The sequence below is a fragment of the Mizuhopecten yessoensis genome, unplaced genomic scaffold, assembly GCF_002113885.1.
Source record: "Mizuhopecten yessoensis strain PY_sf001 unplaced genomic scaffold, ASM211388v2 scaffold7493, whole genome shotgun sequence".
NCBI classification, from domain to species: domain Eukaryota; kingdom Metazoa; phylum Mollusca; class Bivalvia; order Pectinida; family Pectinidae; genus Mizuhopecten; species Mizuhopecten yessoensis.
The window spans coordinates 719941-744403 of record NW_018407075.1 but is presented as its reverse complement, the minus strand read 5'-3'; the positions used below and the strand labels follow the sequence as shown (position 1 = coordinate 744403).

At 34.8% G+C, this 24463-nt stretch overlaps 3 protein-coding genes across 3 annotated transcripts in view; 1 reads left to right on the top strand and 2 right to left on the bottom strand.

Moving 5' to 3' along the window:
• Nucleotides 1-2150: 2150 nt before the first annotated feature.
• Nucleotides 2151-4822, bottom strand: LOC110453739 (iron-sulfur cluster co-chaperone protein HscB, mitochondrial-like). Its single transcript, XM_021502846.1, has 2 exons — nucleotides 4321-4822; nucleotides 2151-3882 (listed from the first exon to the last, which is right to left on the bottom strand). Exons 1-2 carry the CDS (start codon nucleotides 4813-4815, stop codon nucleotides 3505-3507), a joined length of 873 nt encoding a protein of 290 aa, XP_021358521.1. The 5' UTR covers nucleotides 4816-4822; the 3' UTR covers nucleotides 2151-3504.
• Nucleotides 4823-4857: 35 nt separating this feature from the next.
• Nucleotides 4858-11042, top strand: LOC110453740 (U6 snRNA-associated Sm-like protein LSm6). The gene is made up of 4 exons (XM_021502847.1): nucleotides 4858-4920; nucleotides 8646-8738; nucleotides 9135-9248; nucleotides 10079-11042. Exons 2-4 carry the CDS (start codon nucleotides 8648-8650, stop codon nucleotides 10111-10113), a joined length of 240 nt encoding a protein of 79 aa, XP_021358522.1. The 5' UTR covers nucleotides 4858-4920; nucleotides 8646-8647; the 3' UTR covers nucleotides 10114-11042.
• A 2409-nt stretch (nucleotides 11043-13451) lies between these two features.
• LOC110453736 (isocitrate dehydrogenase [NAD] subunit alpha, mitochondrial-like) overlaps nucleotides 13452-24463 on the bottom strand; it is a 16425-nt gene continuing 5413 nt past the window's right edge. Inside the window, exons 5-11 of the mRNA XM_021502841.1 lie at nucleotides 21918-22047; nucleotides 21316-21449; nucleotides 20112-20214; nucleotides 18100-18164; nucleotides 17443-17524; nucleotides 16248-16400; nucleotides 13452-15853 (exon numbers count right to left, since the gene is read on the bottom strand). Coding sequence (XP_021358516.1) covers nucleotides 15770-15853; nucleotides 16248-16400; nucleotides 17443-17524; nucleotides 18100-18164; nucleotides 20112-20214; nucleotides 21316-21449; nucleotides 21918-22047 — 751 coding nt within the window. The 3' untranslated portion in view covers nucleotides 13452-15769. The remainder of the gene's footprint in view (nucleotides 15854-16247; nucleotides 16401-17442; nucleotides 17525-18099; nucleotides 18165-20111; nucleotides 20215-21315; nucleotides 21450-21917; nucleotides 22048-24463) is intronic.

Below are 24463 nucleotides of genomic sequence, written 5' to 3'. Positions count from 1 at the left end.
CACCCTGTACCCCTTTTCTTTTACTCTCATTTCAAATATCCCTTGAACTACGTTTAAAAGTAAGCTACTGTTTTAAGTGTTTATATTTCTTTCCATAGAATTCAGTAACTATACCATCATGCCCTAAATTAATGAGATACATTCTCGGAAACGGATTTATATAAGTTATTTCAACTTGTTTCCGGATCCCATTCCTCTGTACTTTGTATGTTATGTGATGTAATGCAACTTAATTTGGAATGAAATAAAGTTTATATTAACTGCAAAGCAGGTATACGATGTCTGGCAATCATGCAGTTCATTTAATGATCACGTATTATTTTTTTATTGCAGATAATAATATCTTCAGTTTCAATCCCAGTTGTTATTGATAATTGCAGCCTCTTTGGATTTATTCACATCTTCTCTAAATATTTATGTGCTGCCATAATTACAAAAGTCGAGAAGATTTCATTTTGTCGTCTTAATGATCAGTACAGATCCCACACAATCTGCTACTGGAGAAGCTGCGAGCCTATAGGCTGGATGAGACTGTTTTCTTAATGACATTTTTACGTTTCTAAAATACTGCGTTTTGTACAATTATGCTGATGACAATACCATTGCATATATCAGCAACTGCATCATTTAATTTTTTGGTTGTTTTCATTGTTACAAAGTTTATCATTTTATATAATATTTTACAGTCTTTTTTATTAGTCATGTTTATTCCATGTTCAACAATTTTTACTATGTTTTCTTTAGACTTGGTCAGGGGCAGATCCAGAATTTTTTCGGAAGGTGTCACCATTCCAGTTTGTTTTGCTACGCATGTAATCTAAACCATATAGTGTTGCACAAAATTAAGTCAGATACCTGTCTTTGCTAACCACCTTGTACTTTCCTAACTTCTTTCTTTCTTTCTTGCATTTTTTTAAAGGAAAATGTAACTTGCGTAAAAATGATAAAGTAGCATGAATTGTGAACGCTCCAAAATCCTTGGATCAAATTTTAATTTACATTCATTTTTTTAATGTGTTACAGCTGTAACTGATATAGATGTCTCGCAATGGTTCCTGATTTGAAGGCATTAAAATGTGATATTAATTGTCCTTCTTGCAATCATATTTCATAAAACCTTCTTTAACTTTAACACGTGTGCCCTGTTACTACTACGGATCAGTGACCTTACAGGTACAAACGTCTCTATCATGGTTCGCTGACCAATTAAATTGATGCTGGGGAAGTGTCAACAGTTCAACACCGAGTTTATAGACATGTTAGAGGGAAGGGGACAGATATTGCACGGGCAGTGTAATATACAAACAGTTACAGATTAATTACTCATACGAATATTAAGATTCTGATGTTGTGTGACTGTAACTTCTCCAGACTTAAAACAGCTGACCAGGGTTTGGTTGTTCAAACGATAATTAAATTAAGCCATCATTACAGTATCAGATACATCAAATCGCTATTAATTGATTAGTTAATCTCCCATTAAAAATGTGTTGGTGGAAAGGTTACTTAATAAAGCATTAGGTAATGGATATTTAATGAATGTTTATTAATGATCAACAATTAAAGCATCATTAATTATGCAGGGTTTTTGCCAGCTATTTTGGGAAAGGGCCCCTGAGCAGGAATTGGGAAAATATCATCCACATTTGGCTAAAACTGGGAAATATCATCAATTTTTCCACATACAAATGTGTGATTAGTAAAAAGTTTTCCTTTAGCTGTCTCTTATAGTAAAATGTATAGCAATAAACAAACACATACATTTTCAGTGTTTTTGTTTATTCAGTTTCACAAGTTTTCATTATTTACGTATTTTTTTGTTGCTCCTTGTACATATAATGACTGGACATTTGTATTTTAACATGCTTTTTGATCCAATTGAGAAAATAAAGACTGAAATTGGGAAAATGCAGGGTCATTTTTTCAATTGGGAATGGGTCCCTGTACCGGACCCTATAAACACCTAGCAAAAACCCGGTTATTGGATTCCCTCATCCCACAAACATTCCTTGTAAACTATTGTGCCCCAGGTTTGCATGTACATAGGTATTCTTTTTTTATCACCATAGCTGTTAACTAAAACACAAATAAACCAAAACATATTTATCCAACATCAACTCATTCACCCCTGAAATTACATAATGAACTATTCCAACCTCTGAATTGGAAGGACTCAAATGTGTCTTCAGGGGTGAATGAGTTATAAGCCCATGTCTGGTAGTAAGCCCACCCATACCTGTTGCAGTTCAGTAGAAATGCCAATGAATGCTATTTCATTGTTCTATCATCACCACTCCCAGCTCCTAGTTTTGAGCCGGAGATCTATGCACTAACCCTTTGATCTTATTGAATAAATATACGGTGCCTTAAACAGAACAATGTATATATATAATGATATCAAAAGGTAAAATTATCTCAAGATTCATTCAATGGACAATAAATATACATCTTCAATAGATTGAAAATCCTTCATAAATACAAAAATTATAAAATCCAGATAAATATTTTTTACTATTTACAAACACAGTCAAACTTTGATGTTTCAAACTTTTTTGGAACCATCAGGAAAAATTCCAAACATTTGGACTTTGACGACATGTATAAAGTCAAATATCATTGAGGTCCTGTCACTGTACATAAGACCGTATGTGATTCCTAAATGACAAAATAATTATGAGCAAAGGAATTTGATTCAAAATCTATAAAACTTGGATTTGCAGTAATAAGAAGAGCATGTTTATCTTTATACTGTAGTTTGTACAGTGATCTTATCAAATTCAACATTTCTTTGTTTATCAATTAAATTTACAAAGCCAGTGCCTGTGTTAATGTATAGATAATTTCATTCCAATTCGATTTATTAGTTGTAATTTTCAATGTTTCCATAATAACAAACCTGGATTATACTTTGAAACCACAAAATAATTGACTCAAAATGTTTGATTCGTGAATAAATCAACTAATGATTATTAGAAGTGTCATTTAAAGGCGAACATTAACACATAGAGAAATTTGAATCTTCAAAGTTTGTAACGAGGTCAAATTTATCATGACAGTGAAAATTAGTACACCTACATTCTATGTACATAGGCAGTTATAAGATGTCAAGGGCAAAAATAACACTTTGTAAAAATGGATTTTACCAGAGAAGGGCAAAAAATCCTCCAAAACATATCTGTTCTTTGATATTTATATACCTATTCATATGTACTTTATGGACTAATGGAAACAAATTTATAAAACTTTGACACAAATTCATCTTGACTTCTTGAAGTGTCCAGTTTCTTAAAGTTTTTCTTGTTGAATCAATAATGCATTCTGCAAGAACTTATTTCCACATAAATTTACGATTATCGTCAATTGTGACAAAGAATACTTTGTCAATATCAGTTCATATATATTCAAAAACTGGATACTTGTCAGTACCCCTGTTCATTACACAAATTAAAATCTGGTGAATAACTCCAAAGAGAATAAATAATCTCTTAAACTAAACTAATTAAATCATTCAAAACTTTTACGATGAGTTTCTTTGATTTTCTCTTCAACATTTATGTAATAGGTTAATTTAATCACGTGTTCTTTGGCAAGAACCATATTTCCGTCTTGAAAGGCTTTTGAAATTTCCAAAAAGCAATCTTTCACACGTTGGTCGTTTTCTGTCTGCATTCCCTGCAAGGCCTCTGGAGAATCAACTTCTGCCAGTTCTTCATTTATTTCCATGACCTCCATTAGAAAGTCTGGGTCCACATCACTGTTCGCTTCTTCTACTGGAAGGTTGTTGAGCTCCAGGAGATAAAGAGCTCTAGGAAGAGGTTTTGTTAAAGTTGCATATGCCTTGTTGACAAGAGATGATTGTATGGCTGCAAGGTCTCTTTCTTTCTGAAATAGATTTGAAAACTATGTTGTAGGACGAGGAATAGTGATATTAAAAGAAAGTGCTGTTGCTGGGGCTCGAACCCGCGCCCCTTGGCTTTCCAGCCTGATGCTCTACCGCTGAGCTAAAGGGAAATTCCCTACAGCTGACGCTTATAAGACAACCTAATCAATGCACAACTTTTACACCTAAATTTGTTTTTGTTTATGCAAAATTAGAGACACAGAAAGATTGATATAATATTGTGAAATGATATGAACCAATTATATGGACTCGCATAAAGTCAAGATTTACTGCAGAATCTTTTATAAATTTTAAAAAGAAGACAGTCCATTATTTTGTATTAGCAGCTCTGAAACTGCATGATAACTGCAGTACAGTATTATAGACTGTTTAACAAAGTAAATTAGTTCCAGATCTCCAATAAATGTCGAATTCCTCACCTCCGTCTTCTGACTGTATTTGTCTGGATGCAACATCTTCTGCAGCTCTTTGTATTTGAACGCCAACACATTCAGATCCACATCAAACATCTCCTTAATATCCAAAACTTGGAAATATGTTAAATCAGACACCTCCTGTACTACACCACATACACAAATAAACAACTCCGATCTTCCATGTTTTGTTTTACCACATTTCCAACAAGTTCTCTCTGTCAGCGTGGACATAACTCTGATCCCACCACATCGCGACAAAGTGAAAGTAGGCTTGTCTTGTGTTCCACGTCGAACTATCGGCGGTACAGCTACAGATGAGACTCCAAGTGGGTTTGACTTAACAAAAGTAATTCCGCAAAATCTTCTTGCAAGCACACATTCATTTAGTAAACCTGAATGTGAAGCACAAATTTGTTTCTCGCTTAAACGTGTTTTTCCAATAGTTTTCAATGTCTCTATGATGTACCGGGGTCGCATGACTCGGAAGGGCGCAGACATCTTGATTCCCGCGAGATTTTACCACGTGATGTCTCTTTCAGCCTTGTGTAAGAATTGTAAGTCTCGCGATAATTCATTAAATTTTCGTGCATCTGTCGACCAGCAGTAAGTATGTCTCGATTTCTCAGACTGAATACCAGACTTCAAGCGACACACCGTGTGGTAGATATGGCTTACAAACGGTTAAAAATATCGTATGCTAGTCGTTTCGGGACATAGCACAAGATGTTTCGGGACATATACAGTTTTCACTTATAAATTACATTTCGCTCCCGTTTCATATCGATTCCTGCAAATACATAAGTATGGTTTTAGTCTATGACCTGTGTTGATAAATCCTTTCGTGATTCCTGGTCATATTATATATCTGATGTTATAAATGCAGTCACGAGAACAATGGATTGATTAAACACTAACAACATTTTTTCATACTGGTAATAATTACGTCTATCCGTGATGCGAGGGCATGTGTAAATCAACACATTTACATTAATTAATTCACTTAAATATATTAAGATTATTTATTAGAAGTCCTATTCATAACAAAGAAAATAAATAATAGGTGAAATTTTATATGAATTTTTGTTTGCTTACCTCATATCAGTTATGAAGTTTATTTCTGGTTCAGGACCACTAAAGTCCTCTTTCAAATAAGTAAATAAAATACATTAGTCAACTACATCAAACCGGTATGCATGAACATTGATATCTATAACTTGATCGTTGCTTTGGAATTGTATACACGTCTCTGTGAAGAAGAATGTCGGTACCTGTTTGGCACATATAATTAGGTAATGGTCTTCAGAAGAAGAAAGAAATGAAAAATCCTGAAACGACTTTTGACATGTCCCGAAACGACCCAAAAAAAGTCCCGAAACAGTTTTCGTCTTGTTACCGAAACGACCTGACACCATACCGGGGTTCGAACCTGGTACTTTCCGAACTCTAGACGGATGCTCTACCAATTGAGCTATCTGGTCGCCGACTATCGACCCAGTCCAGTTCCGCTAATAGCTCAGCCAGCTATACTATTAAAACAATTGGGCTCCTGAACTTATATATTTCTAGGTATTGCACCCCACTGGTGACTAGACAAAGGAGTAAAATTCTCAGGTTTGGGCAAAGGAAAAGGGAAAGTAGCAATATAAAGAATGTGGGGTGAAAAACCCAGCAATGAGTAATTCTCTACCATGTATGTATTATTTTACTCATAAGAAAGTTAATCCCTGACAAGTTAAATTACTCCCTGATGTTTCATTTTACTCCTATTTTTTTTATTTAACTCTTATTTTTTTTAACAACTTGATAAAGGATGGAGCATCAACACCAAGGATTCCGTAGGTTTAGAATTTATTAGTTTACATGTTTCGGTTGGCTAGGCCAACCGTCATCAGAACAATTTTGCATCGAGAAAAATAAAGCTAAGGTGTAAATTACGGTTCAAGAAATTGATTGTTCTCGTCACGTGATATACAATATTGTGGTAATTTACCCGCTAAATTATGGTAATAGTAGTTGAACGTGTTTACTGATAGATTAATAAAGTTAACCGCTTTCTCATAGAATGTTTGTAGTAATTGCAGAGTCAATTATAGATGCCATATACACTATATACAGATACAGTTCTATCTCTTAAATAATATGGTAGTTCATCTAGACAAAAGGTAGAGTCCAGAACAGAGGTGGAACCCTCGTGTACATAATTATAGTCTTCAAAACTCGACGACATAGGTTCATTACTGTTGGTGTCCGACTCTGAGTCCGTGTCACTCAGAGCCAGGTCTTCTTCTAAAGTGGTGGTAGAACTCCTGGTATAATCAGTAGTATCTTGTACAATACGGAAGGTAGGTTTGCTCAGTTTGTTGATGGTACGGGCCTCTGGTGGTGGGGTCCATGCTTTTGGTTTCTTAGCTTCAGATTGCGGATTGTAAAGGGCAGAAGATACGGTCTCTTTAGGGTCCGAGTCTGGATGTATTTTACGTACATGGTTTTTCGCAACGTCTAGGCGGCAGTATGATTTGAAGCAAATATTGCAGTGATGTCTAACCGGGTTGGCAGTGTGTTTTTTTTTTTTATTTTACCCATAAGGTAGCAGTATACAGTAGAAATGGCCCGACTCTGATAAACAAGGCACATGTCAAGGAAATGTAAACACAGCGCATTTACCCTATACATGTATATATATTTGTAAACTGCATTTTATTTATAATACATATAAAGTACTGAGAAGTGTATAAACCTCTTTTTTCTATGTATATCACTTGTGTGAAAACCATGGTTACCACATCAAAAAATGCCAAAAATTGCTATTTTTGAACCAAAATTTGACCCTCGCAACTAGTAATTTTTTTCCTGAGTTCTGTCTGAAATTAAAGATTACCTACCTGGTTGCAGAATTATCTGGGTCCCAGTAAAGTTGTTAAACTTGATTTTTTGCAATTTTGCGTCGTGTGTTGTCAAAATTTTACCTCCTGTAAAGCTAGCTTTTCATCTGTAGGCACCCTTTTGAATTATGGCAAAATTTTTATTCTCGCTTTTTTACAAATGTGAAGCTCACACAGCCCACTTCATCATGCTTATACCAATTTTAGTACAGTTTTATTTTTATATTTTTTTTACATATCATTATACAGGGGTTAGCCATTCAACAAAAATATCACCCATGGCCACAACCCTCTACTGTATACTGCTACCTAAGGGCACAGCCTCATTCATACACATCATCAGTCATGCTTGGGTGACTACATGTAACTGTTGTACACAGCAGGGCCAGCTCGCAGTTTACTGTCATTTGGTCATATGGCCATCAGTGGTCACACTTGAGTGATTATCTCAACTCCAATATCATTATTAATAATTATCATAATTATATACAGTACAAATTTATTTACACAAGATACCCTTCGAAATGACGCCCCCCCCTCCTCCAGCATTATATACAACAAGCAATACTCATAATAGACATACTCTGACGAATTAGACAACTCGCCTATGCTAGACGACGAATAATTTAGAATAAAGGCTATAGCTATAAAGCCAGTATCTGTCGACTCTCGGCCATGGCCAGTTCCCAGGCTAAACTTGAACCCAGGAGTCAACAGAGGCCGCTGAAAAAACCGAAACATAGATTTAGTGACCCAAGCCGAATGGAAGCTCTGGCCAGTTCCCAATCCAAAATTTCGCCAGAACTAACCACACACCTGCACATTCCCTTACATACTGGACCTAGCCCTGCCTTCTGACCCTGGACCCACCTAGTTTGACCCTAGTCCAACCTGTTTGGCCAGTCCAAACCATGAACCTTACCAAAATCGTGGGACACCTACCACCGGTGCCAAAAATAGCACAGGGGAATTCCCAATTGACAACCTACCACTAGGCGGCGCTATTACATACAAACGCTACGATGTGGCTGTCTCACAAGACAGAACTGAGAGTATACCTAGCAGGAATAAAAGTGTTCCTGCTACACTATGCATTGAAAACTGTTTTTACCGACATGAATATAGCTTTGATAAATAATTCCTGAAAGGAACCATACTTTATTGGACTTTTATGAAAATTTTATATGAGTACTTTTTTTTTATATGAAAATTGTTATCAAAGGGGCTAGACTGGGACTGGAACCCTGGAATTGATATTGTTATGCTGTATTTCTCTAAGCGACTGAGCCACTTACCAGGTAGTCAATGGATCGGGAAGTGTCTTCATTGGCCCAAACAGTTATCCAGAAACAAATAAAGAGAGGTTACTGTATATCGTATGAAAAACCAGTGCCGTGGGATAGTGATCCTTAATAATATTTTAACAATATTTTTATTGTATTTCAGAAATGAGTAGAAAACAGACACCGAGTGAATTTTTGAAGCAAATTATTGGGCGCCCTGTAGTAGTGAAGCTGAACTCAGGTGTGGATTACAGAGGTAAGGTATATTTACCTTATGTTGTGTCTTCCTTATTGTGGCATTTGTAAGCATTTCTTATGAAAAAGACATCCATTTTGGTATTTTCCTCTGCCCGTCTTATGTTTTATTAATTCATTGCAAAAGATAAGCAAAATTTCTAAATTTTAGAACTTCAATAAAAATTAATATGTTGTCGTTGTTGAAAGTTGCAACAAGTTAAATTTTAAAAAAAAAACTGATGTTAGTATGTTGTGTACTGTTGGATTCCTGGTTCCTTGGACCACAGACCTGCTAATTTTACCGGGGAAAACAAATTGTATTGAATTAGGGCAGACTTTATCTGCTTGAGAAATGGAATCATTAGACAATTGGAATAAAAATTGCTCTAATCACTTGATTCGCTTGTATCTGAAGGTGTGCTAGCCTGTTTGGATGGGTACATGAACATTGCTTTGGAGCAGACAGAGGAATATGTAAATGGCCAACTAAAAAACAAATATGGCGATGCTTTCATCAGAGGGAACAATGGTAGGTATATAAATTCTATGAACGGCATATATTTCACAAACATTCCTTGACATAACACTTTCCATAGGAAAGCTATAATGACAGTTAGGGAAGCTAATGGGTGTGTATATATGAAACCAAGCCTGGCAGAGCTTGAATGATGCAATTTTGAAAAGGTGAATTGCAAAATTGAAGTTTTACTTTTCTCCAGTACTTAAGTTATTTTATTGAATGTAATATCTGAATGCTAGACTACTGAAGTAGAAGTTTAGACTAAGCGAGGTATTTTTCAAAGGCTTGGCTTCACCACACATCTAATATTGAAAATGATTTAAAACATGTCAACAACTGTAGATGAATCTGGATTTAACTGTGCCACTCATAATATGTTGATCCAGATGTGGCCTACCTCCCTGATACAATTAATAATGAAACAGCCCTCAAAACAGACTAGGAATGCACCAGACAAAATGCTTAACCAATAACAAATTTGAGTCAGTAGTGTCGATCGCGTCGGTATCAAGAAAATAACTTTTGCTGCGATTGTAAAGTATATTGATTGTTTCCAAAGAAGTTGAAATAACATCGACTTGTCCTGATTTATTTGATTGTGCATCAGAAATAGTCTGACACACATTTGTTTGCTAGGTGGTTTAAATAATATCTTATTATTTCCAAAATGACAAATTACTTTAAAATGGACACAGCAAAAATTACCCAAAAACAATAAAATTGACGAAATGTTAATCTATATGAAACATGAAAAATAATTATATAGATGTTCTTATTTATTGGTTCAATGCATATAGGGAAATCACTTTTAGCAATGAAATTCTTCTCTTTCTTTTCAGTATTATACATCAGTACGCAGAAGAGGAGGGTATGAATATCCGAGGGAGAGCTAGTTGTGAGAAAGTGAGAGTGGATTTGCTGGAATATGAGTTGATATATTGTGTAAAATAATATGGAAGCTGTATGCTGAATTTGCAGGCTAGAGGAAATCACAGGAAGGAAGACAGCTGTGATTTTTTATATTTCAAAAAAAGTGCTCGGAACCATTACAAAAAAAATGCAAAAGGGAGCGAGGGAGACAACTGCGATTTTGAGAAAACGTATCTAAAAATTGCCATCATTACATGGCAGAATGCATAGAGGCAGATAACAAGGAAAAGGACACTTTTCTTGATAGGAATTTGGACTTGGAAAAAAACACGAACTGTTGTGAATTTGATAATGGACGATGTGTCTTAGGCTAAATGCTTAAGTAACATTAGCTCATCCGATGTCAGGAAATTGATTCTATTGTCAACATGGATTCAGTCTATGTATGCATCGAGACCTATGGTTGCATTCAGCTTTAGGGCTGACGAGGAATGTTACAAAAATGTATGGAAAATATGTCAATAAGATGTATATGTTAAACGTGTCCCAATCTTTCAGATCCAACCAGTGCCTGTATGTCAAGCTAAGACTTGACACGAGTCATAGCTTGACAAAGGGACCAGTCAGTCTATAAACTTTGTGACACGTTGAACACATACATTGTTTGTGTATAAGTAAAACTTTGATACATGTAATTGTATGAAAATAATCTTAACCTTTTTTCTCTTTTTTTTCTATGTTTAGGATATGCTTGGTCTTTTCCAAGAGGTAAACTTTCTTTACAATTTTGATATTTTCAAATCTGAAACATCACTATTCATCACACACATCATCATGACAGGTTATTTTCTTCATTGTCATGTTTCATTTCACAGTTCAAACATGTGAAATATTTTTTATAATTTTAACAATTTAATAAAACAATTGTTTGTGGTCATTATTTTGGCTTTTGTTTTTTTCTTCATATTATAACTGTTTCATTTTCTGATACAGGACTGTGTTGGCTTATCAAATGCTCAAGTAACTTTCCTTAGTTGTTGGAAGTATTGCTAGTTAGAAACCCACATCAGAGCGACAAACTCGAATATATATACACAATTTCTATCTCCCCAATTCTATATTAATTGTTTCGGTTTCATCCACTTGATCTGACAGTGTATTACTTTTCTGTTGCAGAAAATGAATGATTATCAATGAACATATTTGTTGGCATGTTGGTTCTCCAAAAGAAATTCTTATCCTCACGTTAACTATTGTATTGCAGGTGTTTGTTTTTAGAATGACCTGGATATTTCTACACTTAGCCATACATACTTGCTTCATTTGATCGAGAAACTTGTATTCACCCGAAGATTGGAGCGTATACAAGATAAAATGACTTCTGGATAAGCAAGAGACTTTTGATGATGGTACAGTTTATTGTATTTGGCCTTTACCTACTTTTAAAGTCATAGGGTAAAACCTTTGAAATACTTTTTTTGTATAACCAAGAAACCCAGGGTGATGATATTTAATACCCTTTTTCTGAATAATTGCCCATAGCATTTGAAGATAGTGTCTATCAAAGTTTGAGTAAATTAATTTGATTTTCACATTCTTTGAAGGTCACTGCAATTAATTGATAGATCAATCATTGTAACCAAGTGGAGATTTCAAGGTCGGCACTATAAGGTCAAGTTCATAAGTTGGACTAAACAAATAGTACACAATAACAAGAGGCCCAGAGGGCCTGTATCGCTCACCTGGAAATGTTAGCAAAATTGAAGTTCAAAATAGGCAGATGTTGCCCTACATGTATTGCATGGTTAGTCGGGGGTTATATTTATGTGCAATTTGGACAAAATCCTATCATTCCTACAGGAAAAGGAGGAATTTGAAGAATTTGCTATTTTTCCACTATTGGGCCTGGCCCATCTGCCCCCAGGGGGTCAGACCCACCGTTGATACAAAATTAGTTCCCCTTCACCAAGGATGCTTTAGACAAAATATGGACATATTCCTGTCATTCCTATAGAAGTAGAAGGATTTTAAAGCTAGTTTCCCTATTTGACCCCACGTCTCTGCCCCAGTTTATACAAAATTTGTCCCCCTTAACCTAAGGGTGCTACGTCCCAAATTTGGATAAAATCCTGTCATTTCTACAAATGAAGAAGGATTTTGAAGAATTTGCTATGTTTCTCCTATTGGGCTCTGTCCCCAGGGGGGTCAGACCCAATGTTTATACAAAATTGAGTCCCTTTCACTTAAGGATGCTTTAGACCAACATGGACAAAATCCTGTCATTCTTACAGAAAAAGAATTTAAAGAATTTGCTAAATTACCCCTATTGGGCCCAAGGGGGGTCAGACCAACCATTTATACAAAATTGAGTCCCTTTTGCCCCAGGATGCTCCAGACTACATTGGGATGAAATCCTTTAATCCCTATGGTAGAAGAAGGATTTTTAAGGTTTTACCTCTATTTTCCCTATTCAGCTCTGCCCCCAGGGGTGCCACACCCCCTGTTTATACAAAATTGAGTCCTCTTGGCCCAAGGATGCTTCAGACTAAATTGGGACAAAATCCCTTATTCCCTACAGTAGAAGAATTTTAAAATTTTTACCTCTATTTCCCCTATTTGACCCGCCCCTCTGCCCCCAGGGAGGCCACACCCACCCTTTATACAACAAGGAGTCCCCTTGGCCTAAGGATGCTCCAGACAAAATTTAGTCAAAATCTACTTGGCCGTTCAGGACTAATAGCATTTTAAAGGAAAAGTTGACAGACGGAAGACGTGGTATGACATAAGCTCACCATGGTCCTTTGGACCAGGTGAGCTAAAAACAACATTGCTGCAAAGATTGCATCAAATACAGAAACGGTAATTTTGTTTTTTAATTTTATACATGTATGACCTTGACATCTGACCTTTTGGTTTATAGTGACTAACCCATACAATGAGATGACAAATATAGAAACGTTAATGATGTACAGACCATTGACTAAAATCACAGTAAATGTGATACAAGATTTGATGTAATTTTCTATCATTAAAATATGACCTTTAACTATAGGTATCTATTGGTTCTGGTTATAAATAGAAAGAAAAGTATATTTGCTACTTTTATTCTGTGACTTTGATCTTTAAAAGCATTGTGCTGATAGGAGTTCAATATTTGGAGTTACCTCCTGTTATGCGTGATGTCAGGGACTTTATTTGAAAGTGTTGCGACGATCTGGTTTGTTGGCACAAATGTCTTGTTTCAGGCAGACAACCTGATTAGACATTGAAAAAAAATGTCCTATACAAAAAATCTACTAGACATAATTTTGTGGATTTTGTTTTAAATACAACACAAAAAGGTTTGGCTACCAAGGATTTTATTCAAGAGGAGATCTAACAAACATGTTTAACTTGTAAAAATATTGCAAATGAACTTTACAAGAACGGATACACATACGGTAAAATCATATGCAATACCAACACAATAAAATAACTTTCCCATATATAAGGACATAACCAGACTTTGTGGCTACATCTACATCAACATATATAACTCCTCCTTTTCTTCTCACTCTGGCAGAGTTGGAGACGCTGATGGAGGACATCAAGATATGGCAACATTTTCTGTATTTCACACTGAATCCTACTTTTGAACCTATACTGTTTTGTGATTTTCAAAATCAAATTAATTGGTAAAATAAGTCTGAATCCTTTATATTCACAAAAATACATTATCCTTTTTTAGTGATCAGACAGATGTTACATTTCAATGTGTTTCATTAAGTTCCTTTATAACTGAAATTACTGCATAACATTACAATGTAGTTTAGTAAAATGTTTTACAGATACATGAACAGTAATTGTGTATATATATTATGCATTTTGAACACATCTTTAAACTGTGACGCGATATATATTTGTGATATATATATTTATAAGTTATATTGGACATAAAGAACTTCAAATAACTTCTTGCTCTTCTCACATTAGAGTTAATCGTTTTGGTTGCACAAGTTAAAGAGTTGTTAAGAACATATTCAAAACAAGCTAGTCTGGGACACGAAACTATCAATCAAAAGAAAATTGAAAAATGAAAATATTTCCAACAGACATCAAGTATTTTTTTTTTTTCTAATTTAAGAAAAAAACAAAAGCACTTATTACTTGGTGTTGTGAATTCAAAGTTAAGCAAATCATATCCAACAGTTGGGAAATTTAAACGATTAGTACATTTTGCTCCGTTTCACCCTTTACCAAAATATATATGAAATTTGTGTAGAATTGATAAATTCTTTTATTATCAATATGGATTGATAAATTCCGTGTGATACAGTAGAACCTGTATTAAGAGGCTAAAGAATGGTCTCTTAACACAGTTGGTCTCTTACTTAGTTCAGTTAATGATGAAATCACTGCAATGAGGAGCATTAAAAGTGGTCAAAGCATGTTGTGCTTCTTATATTCTCGTTAACTGAAGAAGATCAAATAGAGTATCACATGAACAATTACCTGTAGAAGTTCTTTTCATAACATACATGTAGTAAAACACATAATGTGATTGAACACAAATTAATATCCTTGAGAATAAGTAAAGGAAGGCCAAATGACAAAATGAAAGAAATCTACAGAAATGTATAAGGTTAATATTAGATTAAGTTTATAAAACTGAGTTCCCATTATTTATAAATACATCTACTACATGTATAAACACCAACCCGTCACACTGCTGTAGAAACTATAACGAAGAAATTTACATAATTTTGAACTATAAGTTAAAGTCTTAAATATAAATGTTTCAGATCTATAACATTAAACTTAAAGAAACATACATGCACTTTGACAGCAAGTAAACATAATAGATCTACACAAATATATCTTACCAAATAGAAACTACATATTTTCCAACCTTTGCTATTTCTCATGAGAAAGCCTGACAAAAACTGAAAACTCTGAAAATATTAACAGTAACCCCCATTTCCAAAAATAGTAACATCAAATACCATAGATTAAGATTTCCAGGCAATAAATTATTTGAATTTGGAGCGAAATAAAAATGCAGGAAATTGTCCAAATCATGAGAGGACTAATTATATATTAAGCAATCATGATACTATTAACTTAATCTATAAATACTAGAAGTTGGAAACTCCATGCTCCGTCCGTTTTTGGTTTTAAACCATTCTACGATCATTACAATAAACTAGATACACTTAATAGTAATTAGAAACCAAATGAAGAACACACAACACTTTTGATGAAATAAATCAAAAACGTTTCATTCACAGTACATAATAAACAAGAAAGGTCATTCTTAGATCTTGGTCTCCTAGGATCAAAGGACTACCTGTACTGATAAAGGTATGCGTGTTCTAAACTAGGACAGAATTTACCCGTTTTCTTCTATTTCTTATAATAATGTAACCTATTGCTCACTCATTTAGCAAACATTTTACAGTCATTCTCTCCAATAAGAAAATATTTCTGATCTGAGAACATCTTTTTTTTTAAATCAGAAATGTTATAAAAGATAGATGTCATAAGGACTTTTAATATCAGGACGAGTTATAATGAACTTAAATGTCTGAAAAGATATTATTCTTGATAACGACGAGACAATATCATAATATGTTTAAATCTTAAGCACAATTCATAAATAATGTCTGGTTATCTTTTATTGTCTATCCCGAGGCTTGAACTTTCTCACAGATAGCTTCTGTCAGTTGCGAGCAGGTTGCCGATCCCCCCAGATCGCCAGTTAGAGCCTGGAACAAAGAAGTGGTCATCACTGACTTGGTACCATACATGAAATCACACTACGATCTTATTCAGCTCAACTTTTCATTCAGTAAAAGTTTACACTTAGACAACCATAGGTTTAACTGTATTCAACTACTACAAATTTGAGAAAATGTTAAATATTACTGTAATTTCCCAGCGTTCTGACAGTTAAACTCTTAAACCATTCAAATTCAATGAAAGAGTTAGAATTCTTTTATTAACAATTTGCATTTTTGAGTAATGTGGCATATATCTTTAGCTCATTCACCCTGAAGACACATTTGAACTCCTCCAATCCAAAGGTTGGAATAGTTCATTATTAAATTTCAGGGGTGAATGAGTTGAATACTATAAAATGCTTTGACCAGGAGTACTGACCTTGCCCTCCCGAATCACATCAAAGGCAGCAGTTTCTATCCTGTCCCCGTATGATGTTAGACCCATGTACCGCAGCATCATGACAGAACTGAGAAGCAGGGCAGTTGGGTTGGCTTTGTTCTGGCCGGCAATGTCAGGGGCTGTACCGTGGACCTGGTGGTTATATATATACCCATGTTATATATAGAGGGAGATATATATCTAAATCCAAATCAACCAAATTAAAATATGGCATAACATAATGTTCAAAACGCTCCCCTTTTCAGTACCTCCACCTGACTTTGAAAATAGGACTATATATAGATTCATTTCTTCAATTGAACTAGCTTGAAGGACAACTCAAGTACAGAAAAAAGTAACTAATATGTTATATATTGTGGGGGATATAAAAGTAAATCCAAATCAACATTTAACTAAAATATGGCCTTAAATAATGTACAAAATGCTCCCCTTTTCAGTGCCTCCACTAGACTTTGAAAATAGGACTATCTAGGGTATTTTATCTGAAAAAAACACATTTTCCCCTTGGAAAATACATCATGTGTGTTTCCGATGGGGGGAAACAATAGCCATGTAGCATGACGTCACAATTGAAAATGACACTGAAAAGCATTGTTACATGACGTCATAAATCAAAGACTGACCAATGAAATCACGTCCAGGGTGTTACCCACTAGTGGGTAACCAGCAATGTTTACCAACTCCTAGCAGGTTTATCCAATGAGTCGGGGAGTGAGGAAACCTACAGCGGTTGTGGGAGTAACTAGCTTTAAGGACAACTCAAGTACAGACAAAAGTAACTTAATGTATAGCAATGATAATGATTTGCTGATATCTATATTCCTATTACTTTCTTCTCTTTTCAAACCCTCATTAAACTATACTTTCCATAAATTATCTGAAGTTTTCAGAATTTGATAATGATGTAAAATTCTTTACAGCACTAGATAATGATTTAAAATTCTTTACAGCATTAGATAATGATGTAAAGTTCTTAACAGCATTAGATAATGATGTAAAATTCTTTACAGCATTAGATAATAATGTAAAATTCTTTACAGCATTAGATAATGATTTTATGAACAGGGGCCCTAGATTCACAAAGTTTAATTTACACTACATACACCCGGTAACAGATATAATAATCAGTATCCTAACTTGAAATCAATGTCAACCTGCCATTGTTTTCACTTACAGACTCGAAGATGGCACCGCTTTCTCCAATGTTACCACTTGGAGTCACCCCTAGTCCTCCGATCAGGCCGGCACAGAGATCACTGTCAGGAATAAGGAAAATTGTTACTAGATCAGGGCTAAATAATAAGTTTGAAAACTACTAGTCCGTTAGGGTAGTAGTTCCGATTTTGTATACTCCATGTGCAAATTCAACTAACCCAATGTTATTCAACAAGATAAGCAAAATAAAATGTTGACTAGTCAATCAGGCTAGCAGTTTGAAGTACCACTAGTCTAGCTGGATATTACACTAGATTTAGACGATCTGGAAACCCTTATTGTCTAGATAGCTAGCCCTGCTAGATGTATCAACAATATCACGGTGTGCAGATTTCAAGTTTCAGTTAAAACAATTGCAGAATATATAACACTAGGCTAGTCAATATTTAACCCCTAAAGCAGCTTCTAATTGTAAGCTTTATACAGATCAAAGAAACACAGTATGTGACAATCAATACACATCTTAAAATATTTTTTATTATAATATATGCTTTACAAAGAAAATTATATGCTTACATTAATATTTTCCAATAAACATTTTTTATTTTTTTTTACATTTTTAGCTTGATTAAAACTGCATGAAAACGAATTAATTATTACAAATATCACCGTTTACCTGAGAATATCCCCATACAAGTTTGGCATTACAAGTACATCAAATTGAGTGGGATCTTGGACCATCTGAAACAAAGTGATAATATAAAACTGAATTATAATAATAAAGACAATTATTAATAAAATGAGCCCTCTTTATGACCCCATTTTAACATCCATAAACAAGAATTCCACGGAAGTGGATCTGTCGCCTGCGCAGGAAGCTGGGAGATTACGAAGAAATAGATACACTTTTCATTTCAAGAAATAATGTTAAAAGTAAGCAATAATCAAAGATTATGTTTTTGGATGGCATCATTTTGTTATATAACTGTTCTGGGAAGAATGCTCCGAGTTTTAAGGAACTTGCTATGGATACTCATTGTCTCAATTCCAAGTTTAATTTGTATGATTTGTCGGATGGTTTCCCATAAACAAATGAATAAACTTGTGGATTATGATGTTAAACAACCTAGTGTTGTCAATAACATTTGGAGTAAGACGGCATTTCAGAGGTATACACGGTGGGTCAAGTGGTAGATCGAAGCCGTCCAGTATACAGTTTAAGTGAAGTTTCTATTTATAGTAACAGTGACTTTGACCTTTGACCTTCGGACCTGAAAAGCAATCCCAAGCAAGCACTTTTGGTAAGGAAGCACTGCATGAAGTTTGAGTTTGATCGGCCTAAGGAAACTCAAGTTATCGCACAAAAACCTCTGTTCAGACGACGCCACCGCCGACGCCGACAAAGCAATACCTATGTGTCACCAGCTTTTCGCAGGCGACACAATAAAATATGATGTAAATGTTGTCATTGACCCGTTCCGAAATTCTGTACACATAAAGAGATTTGTTGACATATAGGTACAGATCGAATGAGGTGTTGTTAATTTTGAATGTGTTTTTTTTTGATTTTTTTAAATTGAAATATATTAACGCTTTTGACTTAATCAAAAATCAATAATAGGAATAACACAATTTAAATTTAAATGAAGTAAACTGAATTGTGAGCCAACAAGATGCTGTTTAGGTTTTTCAAGAGACTGTCTTTAAAAGTACTTCAAGAGACTGTCTTTAAAAGTACAAGTATTCAGTTCGTGTATCTATAAAGTTCAACCAGACCTGAACGGACAGTGGATTAACTGTCAAAGGGATTGCTATGTGCTAACATTTGTACGGTCAATGTTAAGATATATCAAGTGCCAACAGACACTATAGACCTAAACCTAATGTTCATTATCTCTCCACGAGAAGCACTATAAATCATTAAAATTTATTCAGCTATAAAGTTTTGCGATTTCATTGCTGATCAGGAGGGCAAATGTTTTTTGAAAATTAAAATAACCAGAGACTAGTGTGAAAATTCAGTATTTTACTGTAAAGTTTGTGCAAGATTTTAATGAAAAAGGAGTCAAGACTGTATAGCGGTTATATTTCGCGTGGGTTTTAATTTCGCTATATTCGCGCTTTGATTAATATCCGCGAATTCTAAACACCAGCGAAATTATCAAAAGTGTTAACCAGTTTTACTGACCTTATCACAACATGTTGAAAATACTTATAACCCTGTGACGCTGATATGCAAGCTTAAATGAACTCTAATCATATTATCACCGGACAACAAGGCAGTCCATGTAAAAACAACACTTACATATAAGTGACCACAACATATTTTTGTGTACACAGTACATGCACATTTAATTTTCTTTCAAGTGAAGTCACTGGCGGATAACAATGCTTTGGATCAGTGTTTTCAAATGGTTTGACTGTGTTTCGAGGTTTAACCCTTAAATGATGACACCCAAAACACTTTGCACATTTACAACACATAGGATTCGGGTGCACAGCAAAATTTAACCCCCGGGAATATGTGCTGAATACGAAACCGCCAAGTATTGACCCCACAAATTTAAAGCACTATACAGTACATCAATATAGAAACAATACAAGTTCTTGGACTGATAAGTGTCTAGACTCACATTTGAAAACACGGTGTGAAGTAATAAACAAAATAATCTCCCGAGCCGGACTCACATTTAAACAGACAGTGTCGAGATACATCTCTCTAAAGCGAATATCCTTGTTCTCCTCTGCCACCTGCCGACAGCACTTGAGGAACAGACCATCTGACATTCTCCTGTAAATTGAAATTATTTTCTTAATATTTAGACGGGCAATATTGAAACTCTCAGATGTACAAAAGACTTGAAAACTAATTGCAGTCCAACATGTTGCAGCAGGCAATCCTTAGGAAAAGTAATAAACACACATATATTTGTCTCTTAGGTGTAATATTCATATATAGTCAAAAAATTAACCTGCCCAAAAAACAACTTTTGTTATTTTTTTAAAGCGAATATCTGGGGTTTTTTAAAGCAAATACCTCTTTAACTTTTCTTTGCAATTATTTTTGTGTTAACTGAATTTGTATTAATTAAAGACCATCTACAATAAGAGACAGCTTTAAGGATTTCCAAAGATGGTCTCTAAGTATAGGTTACACTTGTGTATTTATCGTAGTGATGTGAACATTTCTCATCTAAAGTAGGAACATAATCACAACATACTCAAGTGTTTTTTAAAGTTTTTTAAAGTTTATTTTGCCGACTAGTTTCGCCTCTAAAGGTAAGGCTTCTTCAAGACAATTTTACAATGTTTTAGACACCTGAAGTACTCTAAGGGAGGGTCTTTTTTCGATTGTGATATAATGGACAATGAGTTTTGGCCAGGGGCAGATAATCAATGGCTAACATGCCTGGTATCCATACTCAAAGCGAAGCACCCCACTGATCACCCACAAACCAGGGGCAGATAATCAATGGCTAACATGCCTGGTATCCATACTCAAAGCAAGCACCCCACTGATCACCTACAAACCAGGGGCAGATAATCAATGGCTAACATGCCTGGTATCCATACTCAAAGCGAAGCACCCCACTGATCACCCACAAACCTACAGCCGACATTGGCTGCATCACCTTTAACTTAAACTTCTCTTCAAGTAACACAACATATCTGACATTCTCAAATATGCAAATCCAACAATGCACATCTGAAAATATTTCCAGAGAATCCTGTGTGAAATCAGTTGACCTTATCTATAAACCACCAATGAGACGTCTAGAAATTTTACAAACAACCTTACCTATGATGATTGGTTCCACTACGAGCTAATCTTTTTGAAATATTATTCATTTCATAAAAGTAATTCCATATGAGTTATTAACAGAAGTCTTACATGATGTTAGCTTTGTGTACAGCTGTGACGGTGTCCCTGTTGTTGTCGCGTGCATATTTAAATGCGTACTCTGCCACACGTCTGGAGGCGTCCTCTGTGATCAGTTTGATACTCTGTACCACACCGTCTACAACCTAGGGGAGAAACCCACAGCAAGTTTGATAAATATTTACAGACAATTAAACTATCTAGTTTACAACTTACCAAATGGAGACAAAGTCACATTTATTTACTTGTATGAATTCTAAAAGATTTTTTTTTTTTATTTTTTTTTATTTTTTTTTTATTTCAGTCATTGACATAAAGAGGAATCAACATAAAAATAAAATCCCAAATGGTCTACTTGCTCTCCAGATCATAAATATACTTTGATCACTAAGGACTTTCGTCTTGTGTGTGAAGATTGGGGCAAAGGAAGGCATTTTTCAATTGGGAATAAGTCTATTTAATGGATCTAGTTAGGATGGAGACAATTATCTATAATAACAGTCTCTAAAAAACTTCCATCTCTCAGGACAATCACTTAAATTTGACTTTGAGCCCAAGAAAAAGTCATTCAAAATTATCTCTTATCAGCAACATGGCGTATATAAACAACGTACCTCGTGTTCAATACCACTGTATTCCCCTTCTGTATTCTCCCGAATGGTAACCAGATTCACATCTGTATACGGAGTCTGGTATCCTTCGATGGATTTACAGGGACGAACATTGGCATACAATTTAAAAGCTCTGAAAAAACCAAAAGAGTTATGTAAATAGAGGATTTCACATAAGTCTATGTATCTATTTCAGCTTTGAATCTAAATCTTTTTTGAAAACATTCTAGATAAAAATGTTGTTTTGATTTGTTGTTGAACTACACAAGCTTTGAACATCTAGACCCCAGTCACAGATGATGTAGCGTGAATCCTCCTGTACTGACTTTGATGCCACACTAATCCTCCTATACTGACTGACTTTGATGCCACATTGATCCTCCTATACTGACTTTAATGCTAAATTAATCTTCCTATACTGACTTTAATGCACATTGATCCTCCCATACTTACCTTTTTAGACTTTGATGCCACATTAACCCTCCTTTACTGATTTTGATGCCACATTTATCTTTCTATACTGATTTTGATGCCACATTAATCCTCCTACACTGATTTTTGATGCCACATTGATCTTCCTTTTCTGATTTTGATGCCATGTTGATCTACCTATACTGACTTTGATGCCACATTAATCTTCCTATACTGACTTTTATATTTTAATGCCACATTTATCCTCCTTTACTGATTTTGATGCCATAATAATCCTCCTACACTGGTTTTGATACCACACTTATCCTCCTATACTGTCTTTCATGCCAAATTGATCTTCCTATACTGCTTTTGATGCCACATTAATCATCCTATACTGACTTTGATGTCACATTGATCTTCCTATACTGACTTTGATGTTACATTGATCTTCCTATACTGACTCTGATGCCACATTAATCTTCCTATACTGACTCGATGCCACATTAATAGTCCTTTACTAATTTTGATGCCATACTAATTCTCTTATACTGACTTTCATGCCACAGTAATTCTCTTATACTGACTTTGATGCCACATTAATCCTTCTATACTGATTTTGATGCCACACTAATTCTCTTATACTGACTTTGATGCCACAGTAATTCTCTTATACTGACTTTGATGTCACATTAACCATACTATACTGATTTTGATGCCATACTCATCCTCCTACACTGATTTTGATGCCACACTAATCATCCTATACTGACTTTGATGCCACATTAATCATCCTATACTGACTTTGATGCCACATTAATCATCCTTTACTGACTTTTATACCACATTGTTTTTCTTATACTGAATTTGATATTACATTAATCCTCCTATACTGACTATGATGCCACATTAATCCTCCTATGCTGATTTTGATGCCAAATTGATCTTCCTATACTGCTTTTGATGCCACATTAATCATCCTATACTGACTTTGATGCCACATTGATCTTCCTATACTGACTATGATGCCACATTAATCTTCCTATACTGACTATGATGCCACATTAATCTTCCTATACTGACTCGATGCCACATTAATAGTCCTTTACTAATTTTGATGCCATACTAATTCTCTTATACTGACTTTCATGCCACAGTAATTCTCTTATACTGACTTTGATGCCACATTAATCCTTCTATACTGATTTTGATGCCACACTAATTCTCTTATACTGACTTTGATGCCACAGTAATTCTCTTATACTGACTTTGATGTCACATTAACCATACTATACTGATTTTGATGCCATACTCATCCTCCTACACTGATTTTGATGCCACACTAATCATCCTATACTGACTTTGATGCCACATTAATCATCCTATACTGACTTTGATGCCACATTAATCATCCTTTACTGACTTTTATACCACATTGTTTTTCTTATACTGAATTTGATATTACATTAATCACCCTATACTGACTATGATGCCACATTAATCCTCCTATGCTGATTTTGATGCCACAATGATCTTCCTATACTGATTTCGATGCCAAACAAATCCTCCTACACTGATTTTTGATGCCACATTTATCCTCCTTTTCTGACTTTTATGCCATACTAATCCTCCTCAACAGATTTTGATGCCACATTTATCATCCTATACTGTTTTTGATGCCACATTAATCATCCTATACTGACTTTGATGCCACATTAATCATCCTATACTGTTTTTGATGCCACATTAATCATCCTATACTGACTTTGATGCCACATTAATCATCCTACACTGATTTTGATGCCACATTAATCCCTTTTTACTGACTTTGATATTACATTAATCCTCCTATACTGATTTTGATGCCACATTAATCCTCCTTTACTGACTTTTAGACTTTGATGCCACATTTACCCTTCTATACTGATTTTGATGCCATACAAATCCTCTAACACTGGTTTTGATGCCACACTAATTCTCTTATACTGACCTTGATGCCACATTGATCTTCCTATACTGACTTTGATGCCACACTAATCCTCCTACACAGATTTTGATGCCACATTCATCATCTTATACTGATATTGATGCCACATTGATCTTCCTATACTGTCTTTCATGCCACATTAATCCTCCTA